This window comes from Sparus aurata, chromosome 11 (assembly GCF_900880675.1).
Source record: "Sparus aurata chromosome 11, fSpaAur1.1, whole genome shotgun sequence".
In the NCBI taxonomy this organism is placed as follows: domain Eukaryota; kingdom Metazoa; phylum Chordata; class Actinopteri; order Spariformes; family Sparidae; genus Sparus; species Sparus aurata.
Window position 1 is genome coordinate 5,708,560 of NC_044197.1, and position 22,032 is coordinate 5,730,591.

Sequence of the window (22,032 nt, forward strand, 5' to 3'; positions counted from 1 at the left end):
ACCGAGTTCATCTTTGTTTGTTCTGGAAATTTTGGGGTATTACCAACCTGGCTGGAAGTTTAGTTGTTTCACACTATAACAATTAAAATCCTTCATGGTGGATATTTAATAGGCCTTTGTCATTAAATAGACATTAGACAAATAGACATTTTAACATGTCACAGTAAAAAAAATAATAGAATTAATGATAGCTGAATTCGATTTAGCTGCTTCAGTTTCAAGGTCCTAGTGTCGTTAATGTTTTAATGAAACAGATCCATTTTAAAGCTGCTGTGAGTGTTTTTTATGGAGTGTTTGGTCAGTAACCCATGTCTCTCTAGTATCCCTGCCCTCTTTATCCAGAGAACTCCTTAAGAGAAGTTTGTATCTGGTTGGATAACATGCAGGCAACGGTCGGAACAGGCAAAGCTACAAATACCAGCACTCTCTGTGACAGCTCCTACTACGAAACAGGCCAAGCGAAGAGTACGATTTTTTCAAGTGTGGTGATGAAGGGAGAGAAAACAGAGACTTATGAATGGAGACAGAGGCCTATTCGTAAGCTGCTTTAACTGCAGGATGAAGCCAAAATGTCTTGATAAAAATCAAAGATCTTCTGTGTTGTGGAACTCTTTGACTGTCATAATTTGAACAATTAGCTAAAGTAGAAAATTGGAGAGTCTAGATAATTGGCATGATTAAATTACTTTATCCCCATTCAAATCAGCCGGGCACTAAACAGGAAGTTAGCCGGCTCGGTCAGCGGAAGTCTCTAGTGCGCATGCTCTATGAGCCACACCATGCAAAAGCCATGAAGGACTCGTGGCCGGAAGTCGAACGTTTTTGGCTTCATAATTAACGTGGCTGCTGCTCAAAGGCTGTGTCCAGATTTAATTTAACGTCCTTGGGATAAAATAATTTAATTGTGCGGCTCATCTCAAATTATGACAGTAGTGAAGCTCAAAAGAAAAACAGCTATCGTTTTACACACGCTTCTTTTTACAATGTTAGCTTTGCTGTTAGCTAAAAGTCGTTTTGTGCCGCAGTGCATCATGGGGTAGTTACGCGATCTGGCCACTAACCGGCGCTCCTCGTGAGGGGAGAGAGAGGGGATGGCTAACGGCCAAACGGACAGGAAGTTAGCTAAAACAACGATAAGGCTTGACGGCAGTTTTGAAAGAAAACGATAATGTATTCTTTAAATTTGAATTTCGATTTTGAATATCTTAATATCTATCTATTGGCTATTTAAATACAGGGTTAGCTTAGCTTGTAGCACTCTTCTAAACGTGCTAGTTAGCTTTTAGCTAGTTTGTCTGAAATTCCAAATTAAGAAAAAAATCAAACAGTGAGCAAAAACTCACCTTGACACAGTGAACACACGGTTAAACATCTCACTTTGAAGGAGTTCATTCATCGGTGTCTCTCTCTCACAGCGGGCCCACCACTCATTAGCTTCGGGCACAAACAGCAGAGAGCCGCATACCACAATTAATGAAGCGTTCAGGTCGGTTGAACCGCCGGAGAACAAAGCGGGGCTTCACTCGGGCAGTGGCTTTGAGTGAAGCATATCGAGAATATGACGAAGAATATAATTATAAATGTAAGGTGTTAGTATGTTGTAATGTCATGGTGATTAACGCTTTCGGTCGCGTTCCCAACAGGTGAGCGCCGCACGTACAGCCTCTCCGCGCATGACTCAGCGGGTGAGCGCGGGACTGGCTGTTCTCAATATACAACTTTCAAAACATTGACGCGTGGAGCTGTGGGGGTGAGTCCAATTACATCACCGACCGGTCATAAAACAGACAGCTCACCGGAGGGAAAACGGAGACAGACACACAGACGGACAACCTCTTGACACGGACCTCGAGCGGTAGTTCCTTTCACTCGCGAGCTGAACTCATGGACATACATTCCTCCAAAACCATGAAGACAGCGAGGACGTTGCGCTGCAGCATTAAGGTAGGCATCCATCACACCTTGTGGCAGCTTACACGGTTACTATCAAGTCTTGTTTTAACCTGCCGCACTTGCTCCCTCATTGTTTATGTAACCAAATCTGTGCTAAATGTATTTTTAGAAGATTGCATAACGATACACAGACAATATAACTGTGGCAAATAAACGACAAGTTATTTCATAGGCTCTCTTTTCCCCCAGTTGAGTATACCTGTGTGGTCTTGTCATAGAAAAACGAGATATTCACCTGTAGATAAACAAGTACTCAGTCATAACTTGTGTTGGTGTTTTGCCTCATATCCGTGAAGTGTGTAGATTTTTGTCGTCTTAATGTAAAACACAAGTTTTCTTGTGTTTTTCATTTTATGAACACTATAAGTATCAAGCAACGTAAATAGTACGGATAGTAAATTGTCAAGATATACTACTGCTCAGTTGTTTCAAGATGCATTATGTAGTTTTGGGGAAGAAATCTTAATCGGAAAAGAACGATTTTAATTGACTGATTTTTTTTTTTTTTTTTTTAAATGCCAAAACAAACTAAATAAACACTGTCTTTGTTTTCTTGACTGAGTAAACTGAATAAACAAACTTAAACTTAAAGGACAACACAATTTCATACTGTTTTACTTTGTTTATATTTGGCGGACCCTGCCACATCTCTAACTTCAAGCAGTCTTCAGGGGATGTTGTTTTCCTCTGAGAACAGTTTGTTTATGCAGTTATGGAAAAAATGTGATAAAGTTTTTATTATCTCATCAGTATTGTTAATATTACCTTTCTGAGTTTCTGAATTCCTTCTCCAAACTAAATTGTTCTAATTGTGTTAAAGTATTTAACCACTTAATTAAGATGCCTGATCATTGATTGAAAAAATAAATCTATTTCTGCTGATTATTGTTTTCATTCATAGAAAAAATAGAAGTTACTGAAAAATGGGCATCAATATTTTATAAGCTGAAGGTGAAATTATTAAATGTTTCACTTGACCAACAGCCCTTTACACCAAAATATCAAGTTTAATGTCAAGTAAAAAAAAATATCAATATAAAAGCAAATTAATTCGTTTGTCAACTAATCGCTTAACTGAGTAATCAACACAGCTTATTTAAATAGGAGAAAACCGTGACAGTTTTGTGTTTCTATCATTAATTACGTCAGTGAGTCAGTCTTCATAAAAGTTTTCATGTGTTTGGCAGTTGTGTCTAGTTCAAAGTTTTGTATATATATTTATATCTGCACCTCTGGCTCTGTTACTGAAAGCTTCACTGAACACCGACCAAGGTGCCAAATGGAGCAATTGCATTTTACCGTATGCCAAAGATAGGGTAGTAACAGTCTGTTCCAGGGCTGTGAGTAATACTGAGGCAGAACTCCGTGTAGCTCGCAGCAAACATCACCGAGAAATGACACGTCTTCTTTATTGGTGTTGTGTTGTGAACCGTGACTAATACACCTGTAGTCTGTACGTTTGGAGGAGATGGTGAAAGAAGTAATTAGTTAAGCAACTTCGGAATTTCCGGGAGGTGATGGTTCATTTGGAACATTTTAAACGCGGGCTCGCACACAGACTGTGGTGGGTCCCGATACTGCAAATCCTCTCCTGTTTATGATTTCAAGTCTTCACTTTAAAGCCGCCGTCCCCTCTGATGAAACAAAGATGTACAAATAGAGATGGGGTGGAAGACGGCTCATCCTACAGGCAACGTTTAGTTTGAGACTTCTTAGTGAACTTCCTGCCCATCCTGCACAGTGTGAACGTACCTGAAGTTCAACGCTGTGCAGCCGTGTGTTTAGATAATGGGAGCAGTTGGCTAAGCAGCTGGTAATGTGTCAGTAAGCTGTTTGGACAAGTCATTCCCACAGCAGAGGGATATCTCTTGTCAGAACACTTGATTGCTATTTGGCCTTCAACTTTCTAGCAGAACTTTGTTGGAGTTGCTTTTCGCATGAAACCAAGTTGCTTTTCCCTCAGCAGAGCCAGCCACTCAACAATAGTTTCACAGGGAGCAATCACGTCCTCCGTCTTTTCTTGACGCTGGTACGTGCTGTACAGCGCTTTGTTCACTATTTGCTCATTTTCATTTGGACATTCTGTTTGTTTTGGTTTTTACAATTTCAAACTTATCTACTGTGGGCTGCACCTAGTCTGCACCCAAGTTACACCATCAAATTCTCTTTACAGATACCTCTGTCAATATCCAAGCCAAGTTTCTGCTCAGGGGCAGCTCTGGTTCACTTCCCTCCACACTTCAGTGCACCAGAGGTTCACACTTTTGGATGTGTCGTAGAGATAAAGCAATCAAAGCTAGCATTTTAGAAAAAAACACTTTTTTGCCCACTCTTTTAATAATCATCCATTCCGTATAAAGCTACCACCAGCAGCTAGTTATCGTAGCAAAAACACTGGAAACAAAAGAAAACTAGTTAGCCTGGCTCTGTCCAAAGATAACACAGCCATCAGTCAGCATCTGTCAAGCATAGTAGTTAACAAGTTCTATCTTGTTTGTTCAATCCATACAAAAATACGAAATGTAAAAACAACAGGTTGTGTTCTTCTAGGGGTTATCTACCAGATGACAAAACTGCAGGAAATGACTTCTGTCAGCCAAGAAATAGTCCACATGAACCAAGGGTAAAACCATTACCTGTCATTTTTAAACGCCTTTTTGTGCTGACTAAACACTTGATACATAAAATGTTAATAGTGCAATTTAGAGGTGCTTTTAGCCTGGATATGCAGCTCCTACAGACATAGCCAAGCTAGCTGTTTCCCCCATTGAAACATGGCTGATAGCTAGCATGGCAGTAGTCTTTAGGCTAATACTGCAATTCTCAAACTGTGGTAGCGGTAAATCGAGGAATGCATGTTTTTTTTTTCAATTGATTTTAAAAACCTTACAGTTAATACTATAGAATTTCAAATTATGAAACCTAAACTGAAATCTAATTTGAAATAAATCATGTCTTTTCCTGTTTTTTCATTCAGTGTGCTACATAGGGTAGTCAAGTTCGTGCACGTAGAGCACCCGTATGTCATCCATGATTAGTTACAACTTACACTCAAACTGTGATGACAACATAGTAAATAGAGAATCTTAGTTGATGGCAGTGAACCAAACACAAATACTAGTAGCTACTTAAACAGTCCTGCTGAAGTGGCCACAGCACATGTTAGCAGCAAACGGAATTGAGTATGCCCACTCTACCCTCACTCTGTGTAACAATTTGTTGTAACTAATATGTATTAATGATTTTTTTGATGACCATATGTGAGTAGATTGTAACATGACATGAAAAATGAAATCTTCCCTATCTCTCTCTTGTCTATACAAGTCTGTAGATGATTTATTTAAGTTGTTTAACGCTGCCTGCCAGTAGCTTTCTTTGTGAAGGACTCCAAATGATGTGACTTCATGCAAGCCTTGTCTAAGTGCCTCTCTCTGCTCCACTAACAGAGAACAAAAGTAGCTAACATTAGTTTAGAAATGGAGTCCGCTAACATAAACCAACAACTGGCTTCCAACACAACACAGAATTTCCACAGATTAGCTTTAAGGTTGGCCATAAGAGCGGTACTTGTAAGGAACAGCTAACAGTCTACCTGGTGTATCTTTAGCCTATATTTAGTGGACAAACACAAAGGTGCTTTTGATCTTGTAATTTTAGTGAATAAGCATCCCTCAAATTATGTACACGTTGCGTCAAATCCGAGAAAGTGCTCCTTTGATCATGATGCTATTCTTTTGCAAACCTTATTTAACCTGTGTTGCACAATGAAGGGAGGTGATTTTTTGGCTTTACTTTCTTTCATCTATCTTTGGAGACTTGATACACTTTTCCTTTATTTAGTTTTTGACCAAGTAGGTCATACATTTCCTCATGGAAATGCACGGCTAACCAGCTTCTAACCTTCAACACGTGTCCCTGGAATAAAAGCGTTTTGAAATTCATGTATGAACTTCCCTCAATTCTTCCCCTCGCAGCAGGGTTGAAGGCCAGGACAATAACATCCACACAGACGGAGCTGAGAGTGTTCAAAAAGAATAAATGTGAACATAATCCACAGAGAATCCAACCCTGCACAAACACCTTCCTGCTTAAACACATCAAATAGGCTTAAATCACTTGTATGAACAGTGTGGATAAATAATGAAACCTGCGTTTTTTTCAGTGTTGACACACTGCAGCATTCAGGGTGTGCATTGCTGCTGCCCTTTTATTCCATCATTTATAATACTCTTAGATTATCTTATCCAAGCTTCAACATTATGCAACATTCCTTCATCAGGAAGAACAGATCTATTGTGTTTTATCATCAATGCTGAAACATTGTTTTTGCTGTTTCTCAGGCCTCAGGTGAAAGATTGAACTTTAATGGCTTATGTGTTATCAGAAGTGTTTTTTTGTTTCCAGTGTTAAAGCCAACTGTCTGAAAGCCGGATACTTGTCAGTGAAACATGATATTTGTATTATGCGTTATCTGCAGTGAAAACATAAACCCAACTTCGTTAAAGGCCAAAGTGGATCTGAGTTTGACCTGACGCTGTGGTTAAAGAAACAGTTGTGAACATTTTGTTGGAATCCAGATCTCCAACAAAAGAAGGTCTTTGCCTGCCAGTGAATGAATTTTTCGAGTCACTTAGATAGTTAAATGCCATTTGACACAAAATGAGGATGAAATATTAGTATCAGTGTAAATGCATCTATTGTGTGTGCTAACAAACCATAAAGCCATGATTTAACAGGAGCATTAACTGTTCTGAGTCAAACGCATCGTTTATTCTCCCTCAGACGACCTGGCAGCTGGTCAACGCGCTGAAAGCTTGGCTTTATCACTGTTTTCACAGGAAATTCACTCCTAATCTCAACACGTATCTTCAGTGTCATTCCTGCATTCATGGCCCCTCAAGCAAATAAAAACCAAGTGCAGTCATACAAGTGTCTGTGAACACCTCTCGACACAGAGAGGTGAGAGGCTCTTCCAGATCACTGGGAAAAACGTCCAGTGGGCGATCTTGATCTTTCCATTTCTCTGGATGTGGAGAGAAACGTCCAGGAGGAAAAATCAGGCAATCAGTTGGAGACACATACAGTATTACCCGAAGTTCAGCAGTTGGCTGAAAATCAGTAATTCACACATTTTCATAACTATTTTCGGGCTGTGCTGTTTAGTTTCTAGGAAAACCAGATGAAGTACTGCTTTGCAGAAGACCACCATTTATCATATCACTAAAACTTTCCACTTCTGAAACCACACAGTGAAGTACATTTACGCAATAATTAGATAGAAGTTGGTACCATACCCAGAGAAGCTACATTCAGTAATTTCTCATCATTGAATGAAGTGACTGTGTGTTATGTGAAAGGGCTCCGTTGTCGTGAAGCTTCACTCAAATCTGCAGGTCCTCTCAGCTGTACGGAGCATTTTTGCATCTTGCAGCTCATTGTTTTGGTTCACTGCTTTCACTGGCACCACTTTCAGCAGCAGTGGTAGCAGAAGGAAGATGTTTTCAATGAAAAGCTCTGAAAACAACCCACTTTATTTGCTCGGTGCCAGGTAGCCTACAGACAAAGTTAGCAAGTCGCTGGTGAACATAGCGGAGTATTCAGCAGCTAAAGAGACAGACATTTGGTAGGGACCAAAAGAGAGCTGAAAGTAGAGGCTTGCATCCGTCAACTCCAAATTAATGCTAAGGTTGTTTTGTGTCTGCTTTTATACTATTTATTTCTTACTTAAAGTAAAGTCTAAAGACTGTGCGAAGACTAAAGTCCAAAAACTAAAGTGTAAGAAAGCCCTTGTTTTCAGCCATTATGCTGATGTATAATGTATTGCTAGTTTTCTCCGCAGGTGCTGTGTACTGTAGTGCAGGAGTATGCATGAGTTTGGTGTCTCAAAGAAAGTGCTTGGTTTAAGATATTAACATATAAATTGACACTCAGATGGATGCATAATGGCATGATTGGGAGTTTAATACCAACTATAAGGCTTGAACTTGGCTGGGGACCGTACTCTGGACGATGCTTAAAATCATTTTTTTGCTTCCGAAACAAATGCACATGCTAGGAGGTGGATGTCAGGTGGTGGTGGTGGTGCTTTTGTCCACACAGGTCGCCAGAATCAACAACAAATGAAAGTCCTTTGATTGCTGCTTTAAGATTTTGCATGATATACATGAGGTGCATTTGTAGAGATTACCAACTGGTAGTTAAAACGATCTCTGATTCACTAAAACGCTTCATACTTGCAAATAAATCAGTAACGCCAATCCAATAATGTAATATAAATATGATAATTAACACTTTAAAAGGGGCCTTTCTGCTTAATGAGCACCTGTCATACTTCAATACATTGATTATTATACTTATGTACTTTCCACTCCTATTTTACAATAATTACATGATTTATATTTCTTCTCCACATTGCCTTGTTTTACACTTTATTCAATCTGTCAGTTTTTCCGTCTAAAATATGTAAATGTTAGTCCTTTAAATGTTTAATGTCTTTGAAATGGTAGAGTGCAGCCTGATGTGTTGGTACATGTAAAGCTGCGCTTTGTGTTTGTGAAACAGCTGTTTGGTTTTCCACTGGCCTCACTGCATTTCACTGCAGAGGTAATATTGTTTAAGTACGCGCCCCACCGGATGAACCCAACAGTGTGCTGCGGGGGCTGAAGAGCACTGGAAAGTTGTGTTGAGCACAAATCCTTCAGAACTTGACACCACACATGTGATTATGTGTTTCTTCTAAATTGTTCTCTTTTACTTGGAACAATTTATGGTTCTAGGAATATGATTCAGTCTGTTCAGCCTCTGCGTGAGTGCAGCCAAACGCAGAAAATGACAAAAGACACATTTGACATTTATGATTGTAAGTTATTTTACCTCAGGATACATCACTATATCAAGTTTTTGTCAGAGCCGGAGATTAAGGCATGCTGAGTGAACTAATCCATTGTATGTTTGGCAGCAAGATGCTGCAGTGAAGTAGATGTGGAAATTTGTTTCCAAAGATCTTTTCAGATTCGACATTTCTGTCGTTCCTACAGTGTGTATCCTTCACATACCAATATTTCTGTTTCTGACTAAAAAAGCTCTGAGCATCTTTAACTGTTTGTCTGTCTTCCATAGCTGTTTGTCCTGTGCCACGGCCTCCTGCAGTTTTCCCAGCTGCTGTACAGCGCTTACTTCAAGAGCATCATCACCACAATCGAGAGGCGCTACGGCCTCAGCAGCTACTCCTCAGGAACCATTTCCTCTCTCCACGAGGTAGGAGCCAACAATAACATATCCTCACACGGATCATGATAGATTTATTTCAAGGCTACCGATGACAAAGGAGGAACTGGAGAACAAGCAACTTATCAAAATCACACTTCCTGACGATTGGGGCCAGACTCCGGTATTTTGGAACTGTTTTATTACAGATAAGAATAATAAAAGAATGTACTCGTCTTGGAGGGTGCTGGAATTTTTTTGTTCTCTGACATTTAAGTCCACAACACAAATAAAACATTTTCCACTTTCAGGTTATAAATATGCATAAGCAAAGGTCACTAGACAGTTACTAAATCACTGTGTTTTATTACCTTTTTCAAATTTTGCTGCCCAGCTTCTCTCAGGATTTGTTAGTTGTAGTGTGATTTACAAGGTCAGACTTTATTGTATGGTATTTTAGGAAAACAGACCAAGCAAAGCCTGAACATTTGAATTTTACAGATCCTCTTAGTGTGGCTATTTACAGCTGCTGTGATAGATATTTTGATATTATCAAAGAATCACATGTCTAATGGAAAATAGGTTGTTAGTGATGAACCGACTATAATAATAATCATCAGTAATACAGTTTTTACACATCTGCTGGTTGTTTTTTTATTGCCTGCATCTCTGCACCCTCATCAGCCTAGTTTTCAGACTCAGAGGGCATCTGGTCTTTTATTTTTCAGTGAAATTGCCCATTATTAGCTTGATATTTCTATTTTTATACGCATGAGTAGCTAGAGAGCAAATAAAGAACTGAAAAGAGTTAATATTGAACTTATTCATGAGGTGGACAGAAATACAACAATATATTAATGCTAATCTTACAATTAAATGTTTTCTCACACTTTTGCCACATTAACTGAAAAAGTAATGTCAGTTTTGTGACGATGGCTTGTTTCCAGCGGCCCCTAGTGGTCAATTGATCAGCTATGTAACTTGAATTTGCTGTTTCTGTCATTGATTGTTTACTCTGCCTGTGTTGTGTGCGGGCCACACTGATCTTGGATTACAGTGCAGTTACTTCCGTATTTAATTTTTAGGTCCATCAACGTTGGAAAACTTTCAGACCTACAACTAAATGCTGACTTGATGAGTGTCCCACAGATGGATAATGCTGCTGCTGGATGCTGTTTGAAACGTGTGTCTGTGTCTGTCTCTCAGATCAGTAACAGTGTGCTGATTGTGTTTGTGAGCTACTTTGGAAATCGGGTCCACCGTCCTCGCATCATTGGAATCGGGGGACTTCTGATGGCAGTCAGTGCCACCATCCTGACCTTACCTCACTTCATATCCCAACCCTACGACTACGACTCTGTTCTGCACAGTAAGACCCAAATAACAGACCACAGTTCTTCTCTGTCTCCTCTCTGACAGCTTATGTGATTCAGTCCAGAGCAGGGGGCCCGTGAATGTACAAATATGTCGATGCAATTTATGAGACTTTACTTAACGCTTCGTCGAGGACGATGCAGGGTCTTCTCAGTAAAGGCACCCCAGCACTCCGCTCAAACAAGTGTCTGCTGTTTGGCTTTCTGTGCTCTGCAGTAAATAGTGTATTTAGAGAGCCTTGCTGTTGCTCTCCAGTTGAACTTTGCATTAATCAAAAGGAAATTCATAATCTTTGTGCACTCGCTGAAAGATAAAGAGATTAGAGTTACCTCCAGGGAATTTAATTTGCAACAACAATCAGCCTCTTCCTCCTTTCATTTTGCCCCCAGTCAAAGTAACTTGGCATTGAACAGGGTGTCAGTGAAGGGCCAGAGAAGCTTCAGGAAATTAAAGTAGTCAGACATCTGCATCCACTGGCTTGTCATCAACTTTCTCTGTCTTTTGTTCCTCCTCCCCTCTCTGTCTGTATGTCATTACCTGCCACTATCTAGATCGCCATGACATCTGTAACTTGCATGGGAACACAAGCGACCCGGACTGTAGCCGAGATCAGTCCCGGCAACTGGCCGACACAAGCAACATGTGGCTGTTCATGGGCTTCGCTCAGCTGCTCTTCGGTGTGGGCTCGGTGCCCATCCAGCCCTTTGGGATATCCTACATTGATGATTTTGCTGGACCTGGAAACTCCCCTCTTTACATAGGTGAATGGCCTGTGGTTCAGAGGCAGATTGATTTGTTCAGATAAATAAACACAATCTAAAGGTCACAAAGTTATTCTGGGTGATTCTACACACTTGCATGTTTATGTTATGGACATTAGTATTTCATGACCTTGAACTAATACGGTTCTGACTGCAGTTTTAGTGGTTTTCAGATATTGAGGGCTAAAGGATTCACATCACAGACAGCAAAACTGATATGCAATAAAGTTATCTTTTATTAATCCAAATTACAGGCATTCCTAATTTAGTCTATACAATATTAAAATCCTGTCACATTTTTGACTGCATGTCAGATGAGTGAGATGTCAGAAGAAATCTGTCAAATTTGTCATTTGGAACTATATGGTTCCTGGTGCTGAGGCTGAGTTATGAGATACTCAGGCACAGACAACAATTCAGAAACATGCTTCTAATTGGGCAACGAATAGAGCTGATAGAGCAGGTGAAGATAGGCAGGACACAGGAAGAGAGAGAGAAGGGTGATGATGTGCAGCAAAGGGCAACAGGTCGGATTTGGATGCTGTGCAAGACGTTTTAGTAAAAAACGAAATTCTCCTTCATACTTATCTTTGAAGTACTCACATTGACCTGAGTTATGAATAATAGCATTAATTCCTGCCTACAAGCACTAGCTGTAAATGCTCAGTCAAGACAAATGAAATACTTCAAATTGAGTGGACTTTTTTTTTTAAATCAATATCACTCATAATGTTCCTGATAAAATCCTTAATTTTTAGAAGCAGAACATATGATTGAGCAGCTTTTCATGAATGTATGCCCTTTCATCCACAGTCACAGAGCATGAGCTTACATGGTAAGCAGAAAAAGCTTGATTGGTCTCCTGAACATCCCAAGCAGCAGTTTGGTGCTGTGCCTTGTACAACCAAGAGACTGATTTTAGGGATAGAACCTTTTTGGGTTTTTTTTTCCAAATTGTAGTGCCATTAATGCTTAAAGCCAAAATACACCCACACCAAAAGTTTAGAACTTCTCACAGATTTTTCTAGATAACCCATTTTCACAGAGACTTCAGAAAACTCTGCCTCACAGATGCTTTATCATTCACAGCCATCCTGTTTGCTGTATCTGTATTCGGGCCCGCCATTGGCTACCTGCTGGGCTCAGTTGTGCTGCGGATCTATGTGGACGTGGACAAAACTGGTTTAGGTAATGATGATGGTCTGATAGTTATTTTATGGACAGGTTAAAGCAGGACTTGTGACTCACTGTTATGCCCGGTGACTCCTGTTTTCCACAGGAGCTGAACAGGAGCTGAGACAAGGTGACCCCCGCTGGGTTGGGGCCTGGTGGATGGGCCTGCTCATCACCACCGTCTGCCTGTTTCTCACCTCCATCCCCTACTTCTTCTTCCCTCGCAGAATGCCTTCAGAAGATCATGTAAGTCACAGTCTCACTCTTGTGTCTTGTGGATCATGTAAGACTGCAGAACATCTCTTGTGTTGTACTGACACCTACTGGCTTTGTGTCAACGTTGCATTTGCTTTTCTTCCATTGGTTTTAAACCATGTTGAAGGTACGAAAACAAAAGATGTGTTGTTGTTATCATATAACTCCACATTATAACTGACATATGTCACTGAACTGTTTTTATTGCCAAGAACTGATCTGTACTAGTACATCATATTTGTCTGCGTCACTCTGCAGAAAACACGAGTCATAGATGAGCTAAAGCCAGATTTTACTCGGCACATGTTTGTGAAACCACATCATACTCCTCCAGCTTTGTTCAGGACTTGACCCTGTAAAAATATACAAATAATAAGGATGCACATTTCTGCATTTTGGTTGGTGACCAATTGTTAGAAATATCACCAGCTGTCAAGTTGATAATAAGAGAAAAATAGAATCTTTTGCCGAAGCCACAAGCGTCTTTATTGGTTCTGATTCCTCACAGAAAGAAAAAATTGTGAAAAATAGTAAACCTGCTCTTCAATGTTGTGTTTTCAAGGTCTGAAAAGTGCTTGGATTTTAGTTTAAGTGCTTGAAAGTGCTTGATATTATAACTCTGAGTCTTTCACAAAATTGGGATCAGACCAGATAATTAATTTCTGAAGTTTTTGCTATTATAAAATGTAATTTTAGATGTTTACAGCATGATACAATGTACATAACTGTGATAAAAAGTGAAGAAAAAAATCATAAGTATATATATTCCTTTAGATACGTATTTCACCCCAGCAATAAGGTGCTGGAAAATTTTAAAAATTACCCTTAAAAGTGCTTGAAAAGTGCTTGAATTTGACCTTGAAAAATGTGTAGGAACCCTGATCCTCACAAATACAGTGAAAAAGTAGCCTTAATGAAGTGAGAATTACATGTACAATAGATACGTATGTATAGATTACTCTAATAAAATAAATGGGATTAGCAGAAATCAATAGCTAATATAAGGCTAAAACTATTGGATACATTTGTATAAATACCATGTTTATATCCATTTTAATAAGTCTAATGGGACGCCTAATATGCGTCAGTCACTCCAAACCAGGTGTAGATAACTTCAATATCAGATGTGTTTGCTTACATGAAGAGCGCATGATAACTAGCTAACATGCTAGTTAGTTCACAGAGAAGTAATGGATAAATGAGCCAAAAATCATGGATTTTCTAAACACCTGAAATAGTTATAGCTTAATAATGGATAAACAGATGAAATGATTTGCAAAAAGTAATGGTTAAATGTTTGAAAGTGTCGGCTCGTGCAGAAATGTTAATATTTTTGGGGGAAATTTCAAATGTAACTTAAAATGTTTGGTTTCTTGTAGAACACATTATAATTATTATAACATTATTATTATAACATTATTATTATTATAATTATAAACTAGGGGCTTGTAGTTCGGTGTGAAAAGCGAGCACAAAAAGACAAAAAACTCTACAGAAATCTTCTATTATGATGTGTGACAGCTGTGGATGATTTTGATTGCATGAACACTGTGGAGCTGTCAATTCAGTCCAGTGTTCCCACGTCACATGCATCCAGCATAAAGAGACAGGGGCTAATTGTGAGGGACTGCGGTGCCTCTTGTAGGAACAGGGCTGATGTGATTAGCAAACAGTTAACCAGATTTCACTCAAAGACTGAATTGTATCACAAAAATGACTGTGTGTTCATTACGCTCTTCTGTACATATGTGCCTTCACACAAACTTCTGTAAGAGTTTATTCTCCATATTATTTTCCAGGTTGATAACGACACTGACATGTCGGATGACTTCAAGAAGCCAGAAGTCTCTTTACTTGATTTCCTGAAAAGTAAGTTCATTATACACAGACTGATATGGTCCCACCTGTTAGATTCATAAACCGTCTCTGCATAGTTACATCTTCTTAGCGTGTGCTGTAACAAAGAGATAAGTCATGTCTGGCATCACAGTGCTAATCAGTGTCTCTATATGTGACTGTGTGTGATCAGTGTTTCCCAGGATGTTTATCAACCTCCTGTTGAGCCCTCTCTTCCTGATGCTGATCCTTGCCCAGTGCTGCTTCTCCTCGGTGATTGCAGCTCTCGCCACATTCATGAACAAGTTTCTCCAGCAACAGTACAGCGCTACAGCTGCATACAGCAGCCTGCTAGTAGGTAGGTACTGTAGGAGGGCAAATATAAAATATTGGACTTCAGGAAAAGAACCTGTTATAGATGACGATGGCCCTTTAAGTCAACTGCTTGCAATCAATGTCAGTCAGTGTTATTCAAGTCTTAATGTACAGCATGACGTAAACTGAGCTGAAATTAAACAGTCTGTAAAATAATTTTATGGACTGTCTGGATTTTTCAGTCCTGTTGCACCATGTCCGCTTTCCAAAGGGAGGATTTACTTTGTACTGTCATTTAACCTCAGATGGAATGTTTGTCCTTCCTTAAAGTTTGTCCCTTTGCATCATTGCATTTATTCATGGACATCACCTGTCATTTGTGTCAAGGTTTCAGCAAACAAATAAAAGGGCACATGATTTGTATGAAACCCCTTGTGGACATCTTAAGATCATAATCAATATTTGTGGTTCACAGGTGCTGTAAATCTGCCGGCAGTAGCCGTGGGGATGCTGACGGGTGGAGTCATCATGAAGAAGTCGGGTCTCTCGCTGAAGACCATCCCACGCTTCTCTGTGGTCATGCTGACCATTTCCACCCTCCTCTGCATCCCTCTTTTCTTCATGGGCTGTCCCACACAGAAGGTCTCCGAGGTCAATCATAACCTGAATGCACAGAATGGGTGAGAGAGATGAGTGGGATATACTTAAAATTAAGCTTTTTACGCGAACAGCACGGTTTCTGGAAAGGGTCATTTAGTTTTTGGGATGATTTTTTTCCCTATATACCCAGGGTCACACACATCCACCCTAGGTTATACTAGGGTGGATGTACTTGTTCAGATAAAACTAAATCAAGGAACAATCTTGAAACAGTCCCAAAATTTAGTAGCAGCTGTAATGCATAGACAGTCAAAGTCAGAATCTTGGAGAAATGTATTGGTATTTGGGCATTTTACCTAAATCTAAATTATTTACATAACTAGCGAGTTGTCCTTTTTCTCCCTCCCTTTTATTTGTATTTTTTCTGTGTTTATTGTTGTTGGTTACCGATCAGCCTGAAAGTGGCAACATGAGATTGTATTATGTAAGTGTATGCTAAACAAATCAGTGCCCCGCTCATAAACACATTGCTCTATAGCACTACTAGTGGTGAAAACTCCACCGAGCACCGTTAATGATCTGATAGCAGCTAAAACAAAATGCTGAAAGGTCATCATCATGTTGGAATTTAGATTGTATTTTCTCTTTTGAAATGACGGTAAACTAAAAACTCTAAAAACTCATTACTTAAGATGGTAACTTTATTAGCTTTCAGTTGTTTTTGTCATTCAATATCTATAAAATATAATTGCATCTAAAACAAATTGGAAAGCATAATACTTGAATCTCTTGCTGACACAAAGTTCTTGGATGTTGTGAAGTCAAAAGTAAAAACATGCTAATGAAACTAGCTGAAACATGGTCTTAACTTGTTCTTGTTTTACTCTCTCTGCCCTATGCAGGGCTCAAAATTCATGCTACTCCAACTGCTCCTGTCCACCCAACGCCTTCAACCCTGTGTGTGGCTCTGATGGTGTTGAGTATATTTCTCCTTGTCATGCGGGTTGCACCAACTTCACCACAGACCCCAACAACACCCACAGGGTTCAGGTCAGTGCCTTTGCTAAGCACCAGTTCATGGTTTCCTGTATCAATACCTGCAGGTTAGGCTGTTGTAGATTTATGTATTCAACGCTTTGTACTAAAACACTACTGTGTATGAAAAAATATAAGTCATTAAAACATGCTTGTGATGTAGAATATATGAATAAAATTGACATTTAGTCACCTTTTTTATCTGAGGAATGTTTTTGCAACGCCAGAATGAGATTGCACAATAAATCATGAACAGTATTCAGTGAGATTACCTGCTGCAGAGTCATCGTGTAAGATAGGAACGCTTAATTTATTGCAAAGAAAACATAAGTATATCACATCCAAGATGAGCAAATATGTTTTTACAGAAGGGTTGAAAGTGTAGAAAACTTGAAATATCTGTAATTAACTGCATAATTTTCTTCTGTAATCTTGTGTAATTTTCTTAGTGTGGTTTGAAGGAATAAGAATTTCATTCTTGTCCCAGCACAGGATCTGTAAATTGGCCTGTAATTAACCTTTAACTGTGTACTCGGGGGCAGAGTACTGCAGGGAATGCTCGCTGCACATAAAATGTCATTACGATGAATTGAATGTGTTTTAATATCTCATCTTCAGGGGGTAGACTTGATCTTTTAACGTCTTTTTCAGTGTAAAGTAGATGATACTTGGAACAGGAAGTGACTTTGACCTTAGATGCCTCTTAGATCTGAAGCACAAATTAGATCACATGGACTTGGTTGTGTCAGTGTCCCTGTATTTACACTCTGCCATGTGGCATGTTTTATATCAGCAGTGATATCAAGTCCCAGACCTTCAGTATGTGTCTGTTCAGCCAGCAGCCTCCAGTCCAGGAGCAGACAGAGAGACTGTTCTGCTGCTCACAGGACACAAGTGGCTCATAATCAATGTCGGATCAATGCTTATTAGTCACAGAGCGTATAGGAGGTGTTTCAACAGGGACTAAAACGTCAGTATTTAAACGTCACAGCTTGTGAATAATCTTCCAGTGGGTGGATTGTGTGACTGCTAATAGAGTATTAGTCAGTTTGACTCAGCCTGTAAACCCACTGTGTAATACTGAAGCACAAACACAGACAGCGGTGGCTACAGCTAGCTTAATGGATTAATCCCATGAAATTGCAGAGGAGTTGTTTTCTCTTTCTTGTGGACTCGGATGTCCACAAGTGGGCGGCTGAAAGTGGAATTTTGAAAACTCACTAATTAACATTTTAAATCTTGGTATCTTTATGCTAAGTTAAAGGTGCAATATGTAACAATTTTAGTTATAAACATCACAAGATTAACTAAAATTATCACCAGAATGTTTGACATCATGTGGAAGATGTCTTTGTATTGTGTTGGAGAAATATCTATTGAAGTAAGCATGCTAACTTAATTGCCAGGTTGTACCTTAAGAAGCGAATAGTCAGATAGTAAACAACACCAGTCAGGGCAGAATCAGCTAATATTACCTCGACCTGCACTGACAAGTGAGCTTACTACAGTGAGCAGCAGTTAGTGCTCATTCTAGTGGTATGCTGCCCCATTTTTGTCTGCATTATGAATTCGAGAGGCGGCCAATTCTTCCATAATACATCTTTAAAACTAACCATTGCTTCAAATATTACGTAAAGACATGGCAGTAGTATCACTCCTGTCTTCTAACACTCAGCAGGAAATCTAAAAAGTATATTCCCTGAAATACTGGTAGGTGTCAATCCCTCGTAAGGAAAATAAATATCACAGCAGATGTAGTAAAACACGTCAAAAGTCAAATGTTTTTCAGTTTGTTTGCACAGATAACATTAACATTTGTTGTCTCTCTTTCTGGTTACAGCTATATACAAGCTGCAGGTGTATACCTGGAAGCAAAAGTCACGCTCGCCCAAAATCCTGTCCAAACAACTGTCAACATTTTCTCCTTCCCGTCATGCTTGTTATCTCTCTGGCCTCACTGATCGCCTGCCTCACTCATAATCCCATGTACATGATGGTGTTAAGGTAAGGATTGATGACGATGTATTACACTATATTTATTCACATAATCATTTGTTGTATATTTGATATATCAGTAAGTGCAAACAATTACAAATGATTTTATGAACCTTATATCTTGGGTTTTACAAAACATTTATAAAACCTACATAACTCTGTATCATTCAGTTATGGCCATTTCTTCTTGGTAACTGCTAAAGTCGGCGCTGAGCTGCCCTTGTTTTTAACACTCACTGCCAGTCTCTTGAGTCGGTAAAAAGTCAAAAGTTGGTACTGGGTGCGCTTTTTATATGTGAGGTTTAAGAATGAAGGGAAAGCAAATAACCTACCACGAAAGATGTTGAGAAAGTAGATTTCCAAGGGTTCATACAGATGCTCACAGATACATTCAGTGACCTTATCAGCTGTTTCTGAAACATAAAAACAAATGCACTGAACTGCCTCTGCCACTGTTTGTAGTGTATTCAAGAATAACTCAGTACATCAATGGAAAATTAATTGATCTATTAATCTTTTGTCTTTTCCTGTTCTTGTCAGATCTGTTCCCTCTGAAGAGAAGTCATTTGCAATAGGAGTTCAATTCTTACTCATGCGAGTATTAGGTAAGTTAGACACAAGTACTGTTTGTGTTTAGTCCCATATTCATATGAAAAACTAATTATTGAGTTAATGATGTTGTGGAACTGACTAATAGAAGACTCAAGTCCCATGTCCTCCTACTGTGGCTCACTGTTATCATTGTGAAACTCAACAAATAATCAACAAATTAATCAACAATTAAAATTGACTTGTAGCCCTATTATTGGGTGCTACAACAAAATAACTCATTTTTTAACCGTTTGAATACAACCCAAGAACAGCAAAGGTATCGTCCCCTTGTGACTCTCCCTCAATCATATGGGAATAGAAGTTTGTTTACCCTAAACACACTGTTTGTTGCTCTTTAATAGCCTTTCTACCTGCCCCGGCGCTCTTCGGGACGGCCATCGACACGTCATGTATCAAGTGGAAACAGGTGTGCAACAAAAAGTCTAGCTGTGGTTACTATGACAACAACATCTTGAGGAACAGGTTAGAAATCACTCAGAAAACATATCAGACACAGAGACATAGTACATCCACATCACTGCTGACAATCATCTATCATATGTGTCTGACCCCCTGCAGGTTCTTGGGCTTACAGGTGGGATATAAGATCATGGGCATCCTTCTGCTGATGATGCTGGGGTGGAAGGTGCAGCGGACACAGGAGTACAGTCTAGAGAAGCCTGAAGGACTGCTGTGATCCTGCTGTGAGCGTCCATGTTCATCCAAGCATCTCTGCGATGCTGCGGTGTTAAACCTTTTGAATCAGTGTGCTGAGCGAAGCTGTGTCAGTGGGAGGAAATGACAGCCGACATGGGCCTACACTGACCTCAATTTCTGGAGGCCCACCTTCCTACCTGGTGCTTCACTGGTTTGAATTGAGATTGTCCAAAAGGGAAAATGTCGGATGTCTTTTGAATGCTGTAAAGCATCTGTTTAGAATTACTCTGACAATGATCCACTCGTTATAAGTTAAGAGAGATCTGCTGAAGCACTTCTTTTGTGTGTTACCTCACATGTTCCATGCACCTGAGACAAGAGTTCAAACAACAGATAAATATCTTTGTATATAACTTAATCCTATAAGGCAGGAATCTATTCAGGTTTCTATTTCCAATGGGAACATATTCTGTAACTAATTAACTGTATTAGCTTAATATTTAAGTATATTTTTTATAGATGTTTGTCTCATACATAGAGACATCTGTAATAACTGTAATACTCATTTCATATATGATGACATATAACACTTGATTTAATCGCAATGCTGATGAATTTTCACCTATCGATCACATTTTTAAATAGAGTAATTTCATTTACAAATTCAATTAAACCACACATCTTATGCTATCCTCTGGTGTGATTATATGGTTATTATTGTGGACTCCATAAATGTGTAAGCATTAATAACCAATAAAAAATATTCAGTACAATTTTCAAGTGTAAAGCATGAAGTCTGTTTGTCTACGCTTTGAAGGCTGGATAACTTTTATTTAAGTTCAAAAATGTACTTCTAAAGTAACTATAAAATATACTAAGGTGGGTCCTGTATTTTTAAATCTAGTTTTACATCATATTAGATTTATTTTGCTGATGCTTTTATCCATCGCAACTAGCTAATCGTTTGGACACAACTCCAAAACAGCAAGAATCATGCCAGTACATCAATTTCATAAAATAAGTTGAACTGCTGATGCAAATATTAACAATAGGGAGGATGAGAGTGGATGGGAGATGTCTTGCCACAAAATAAGAGAAGCCCAGAACGAGATGTTGTGCAGACGTCCACTGAGAGATTTCAGCGAGACATGCAGAGATTTGTGCTGCCAGCTGGATCTCAGACAGGGGAGAAGACATCGTTGGTTGAGTGTCATCTTCATAGTGGTGGCAGGAAAAACCATGGACAGACAGGACAGAAAGTGTGTGAGACTTAAGTATTAAAAAGTTACACACAATGTCACACACGTATCACAAATAAGAAATTGATAGGAAATTAAGTTTTTACGAGAGGTAAAATCTCCAAACATATACAATGATGTTGTGCGTGATAACATTCTACTATGTATTTATCTTGTACTGGTATGACAAGGGGCCTCATTGGAATTGCATAGATAGGTAATGAAAATCAAAATACATTCTAGTTACAGCAGGCAAATGACCAAAATACATCCCCCTTGTCAACCTGAGAGAGGGGGGATTCTCTCCCCTAGCACCAGAGAGAGTGCGGGGGCAGACGGGTTGTTTAGTTGAAGCTGTTCGTCTACTTTGCCTGAGTCATTGATCCTTCATCTGTTTGAGCTTTCTACAAATTAGAATCTATGGCCCCGACCATGGCTCTAAATCATATCAGTACCCTAAATATGCTGTGTATTGATAAATCCATGGCGCTGTCGGTAGTGATGAAACACATTTGTAATTGTGCTTCTATTTCCTCAGTCCATCTGTCTCTTGGTTTCATCTTGGATCTATAACTCAATTCTGTATATATTGAATTCTATGCAGTTTTGTAGCCTATGTGCTCCATAATCAAGTACCACATACGTAGCAATGTGTAGAAGAAGAGAGAATCATAGACACACTGCCGCTTGTAATATGTTTCTATGATCGTTTAGGAGCGTCCGAGTGACTGAAATACACACCTGTGTCACAAAAAAGGGTTAATGTTATGTTATGGGCAGGTAGGACTGTGTAGCGTGGCCAGCTACACTGTCACCAAGTTGTGTTATACCTGTGACATAGCAACACTTTTCTGATGTCAGTTCTTAACTTCATATCATCGACTTCCATGACTTGTGGCCTGTTGCTTTGTCACCGGTAGTCTGGGCAAACCATAAGGGGTCACCACTGGGCCATCACCCCTGTTAAAAGTAAACAAACCACCATGTGTCCAGGTGTGAAATATACATGACTAAATCTCCATTTTACTTTCCTGCACATAGCA

The 22,032-nt window shown here is 39.3% G+C and overlaps 1 protein-coding gene across 2 annotated transcripts; it reads left to right on the plus strand.

Annotated features, from left to right (window-relative positions):
* The first annotated feature begins 1,031 nt into the window (after nucleotides 1-1,031).
* Nucleotides 1,032-20,526, plus strand: slco2a1 (solute carrier organic anion transporter family, member 2A1). Of its 2 annotated transcripts, XM_030432923.1 has the most exons (16): nucleotides 1,032-1,170; nucleotides 1,416-1,486; nucleotides 1,644-1,944; nucleotides 9,073-9,210; nucleotides 10,366-10,528; nucleotides 11,085-11,294; nucleotides 12,384-12,482; nucleotides 12,574-12,713; nucleotides 14,522-14,591; nucleotides 14,752-14,916; nucleotides 15,349-15,553; nucleotides 16,376-16,523; nucleotides 18,349-18,512; nucleotides 19,044-19,108; nucleotides 19,457-19,577; nucleotides 19,674-20,526. In XM_030432923.1, the coding sequence occupies exons 3-16, from the start codon at nucleotides 1,885-1,887 to the stop codon at nucleotides 19,789-19,791; spliced, it is 1,866 nt and encodes a 621-aa protein (XP_030288783.1). In that variant the 5' UTR covers nucleotides 1,032-1,170; nucleotides 1,416-1,486; nucleotides 1,644-1,884; the 3' UTR covers nucleotides 19,792-20,526. The 2 variants fall into 2 exon arrangements, with proteins under 2 accessions (XP_030288783.1, XP_030288784.1); XM_030432924.1 differs by lacking the exon at nucleotides 1,032-1,170 and having other exon boundaries at nucleotides 1,210-1,486.
* The last annotated feature ends 1,506 nt before the right edge of the window (nucleotides 20,527-22,032 follow it).